This window comes from Nesoenas mayeri (assembly GCF_963082525.1).
Source record: "Nesoenas mayeri genome assembly, chromosome: 21".
Lineage (NCBI taxonomy): Eukaryota > Metazoa > Chordata > Aves > Columbiformes > Columbidae > Nesoenas > Nesoenas mayeri.
This window is the reverse complement of record NC_137571.1, coordinates 2,727,269-2,728,794: the sequence shown is the minus strand read 5'-3', so window position 1 is coordinate 2,728,794 and position 1,526 is coordinate 2,727,269. Positions and strand designations below refer to the sequence as shown.

Below are 1,526 nucleotides of genomic sequence, written 5' to 3'. Positions count from 1 at the left end.
TAAACCTCCCAGTAACCCTCTCCCAATCCAGCCTTTCCCAATGACTCCGCATTTCCCCGAGCTCCCCCCGCCAGGGACGGCAGTTTTCCAACGCCGGGAGCCACTAACGCCACCGGGATGGTCCTTTACCGGGTCGTACCGAGCCTGGGGCTGTGTCGGTGTCAATACTGGTGCCGCACCAGGCTATACGGAGCCCGGGGCCGTGCCGGTGCTGTTCCGAGCTGTACCGAGGCCGGGGCCGTGTCTTTGCTGGTACCGACGCTGTGCTGCACTGGACCGACTCTGGTACTGGCACCGAACCCGTGAGAATGCCGGTACCGGGCCATACCGAGCCCGGGGCCGCGCCGGTGTCGATACCGCTGCAGTACCGAGGTGTATGGGGCCCGGTGCCAGCACCGAGCCGGTACCATACCGCGCCATACCCAGCCTGCTGCCGCACTGGGCCACGCCGAGCCCGAGCATCCCCCGCCAAGGCTGTACCGTACCGGGCCGGGCCGGGCCTGTGTCTGTGCAGATACCGGCGCCGCGCTGTACCGAGCCCGGTGCCGGCACGGAGCCCGGACCCGTGACGATGCCGGTACCGGTGCCGTACCGAGCCCGAGCATCCCCCGCCAAGGCTGTACCGTACCGGGCCGGGGTCGCGCCCCTCCGTGCCGGTGCGGAGCCGGTGCCGGAGCCGCCCCCGGCGGGGCCGAGCCGCACGGAGCCGGCACCGCCCCCGGGCTATATATCCCCGCCGCGGCGCTGCCCCGCTCCCGTTCCCGTTCCCATGGCGGCGGCGGCAGCGGCGGATCCAAGTCCGGCTACCGGCAGCGAGCAACGCCCCGACCGCGGCGGTACCGGCACCACCACCAACCCCAGCGGCGGCACCGGCAGCACCGGCAGCAGCAGCAGCCCCGGGCCGGTGGAGCTGGCGGCGGCTCGGCGGCGGCTGGTGGCGGCGGAAGGTCGTCGCCGGGCGGCGGCGGAGCTGGAGTGCCGGGTCCGGCAGGTTCACTGCGCCCTGCGGCACGCCGAGCTCCGCCTGGCCGCCCGCGCCGAGGCCCTGGGCCGCCTGGGGGCCGGGGTGGCCCAGGCGCAGCTGGCGCTGGCAGCGCAGAGCCAGCGGTTGCAGAAGGGGCTGCGCCGCCGCCCCCGGCCCCGGCCCGCCGCCCTCCTGGCCGCCGCCCGCGCCCTCCGCAGCTGCGTCCCCTGGGCCCCCGCCCGCTCCCGCGGCGCCGCCGCACCGGCCACCGCTGCCCGGCGACTGCCCGCGGCGCCACGCAGCCCCGCATAGCGACCGGCATCCGGGGAGCTGCGGGTTTGGGGTCCTGGGGAGTGTGATGGGTTGGGGGACCCAGCAGGGTCTGGGGTCCTTGAGGGGGTGCTGAGGAGTGTGATGAGCTGGGAACTTGCGGGCTTGGGGGGACCCAGCAGGGTCTGGAGTCCTTGAGGGGGTGCTGAGGAGTGTGATGAGCTGGGAACTTGCGGGCTTGGGGGGACCCAGCAAGGTCTGGGGTCCGTGAGGGGGTGCTGAGGAGTGTGAT

At 73.9% G+C, this 1,526-nt stretch overlaps 1 protein-coding gene across 1 annotated transcript; it reads left to right on the top strand.

Moving 5' to 3' along the window:
• Window positions 1-769: 769 nt before the first annotated feature.
• Window positions 770-1,276, top strand: TRNP1 (TMF1 regulated nuclear protein 1; the record flags this gene model as incomplete). Its single annotated transcript, XM_080357664.1, has 1 exon — window positions 770-1,276. One exon carries the CDS (start codon window positions 770-772, stop codon window positions 1,274-1,276), a length of 507 nt encoding a protein of 168 aa, XP_080213790.1.
• Between the last annotated feature and the right edge of the window lie 250 nt (window positions 1,277-1,526).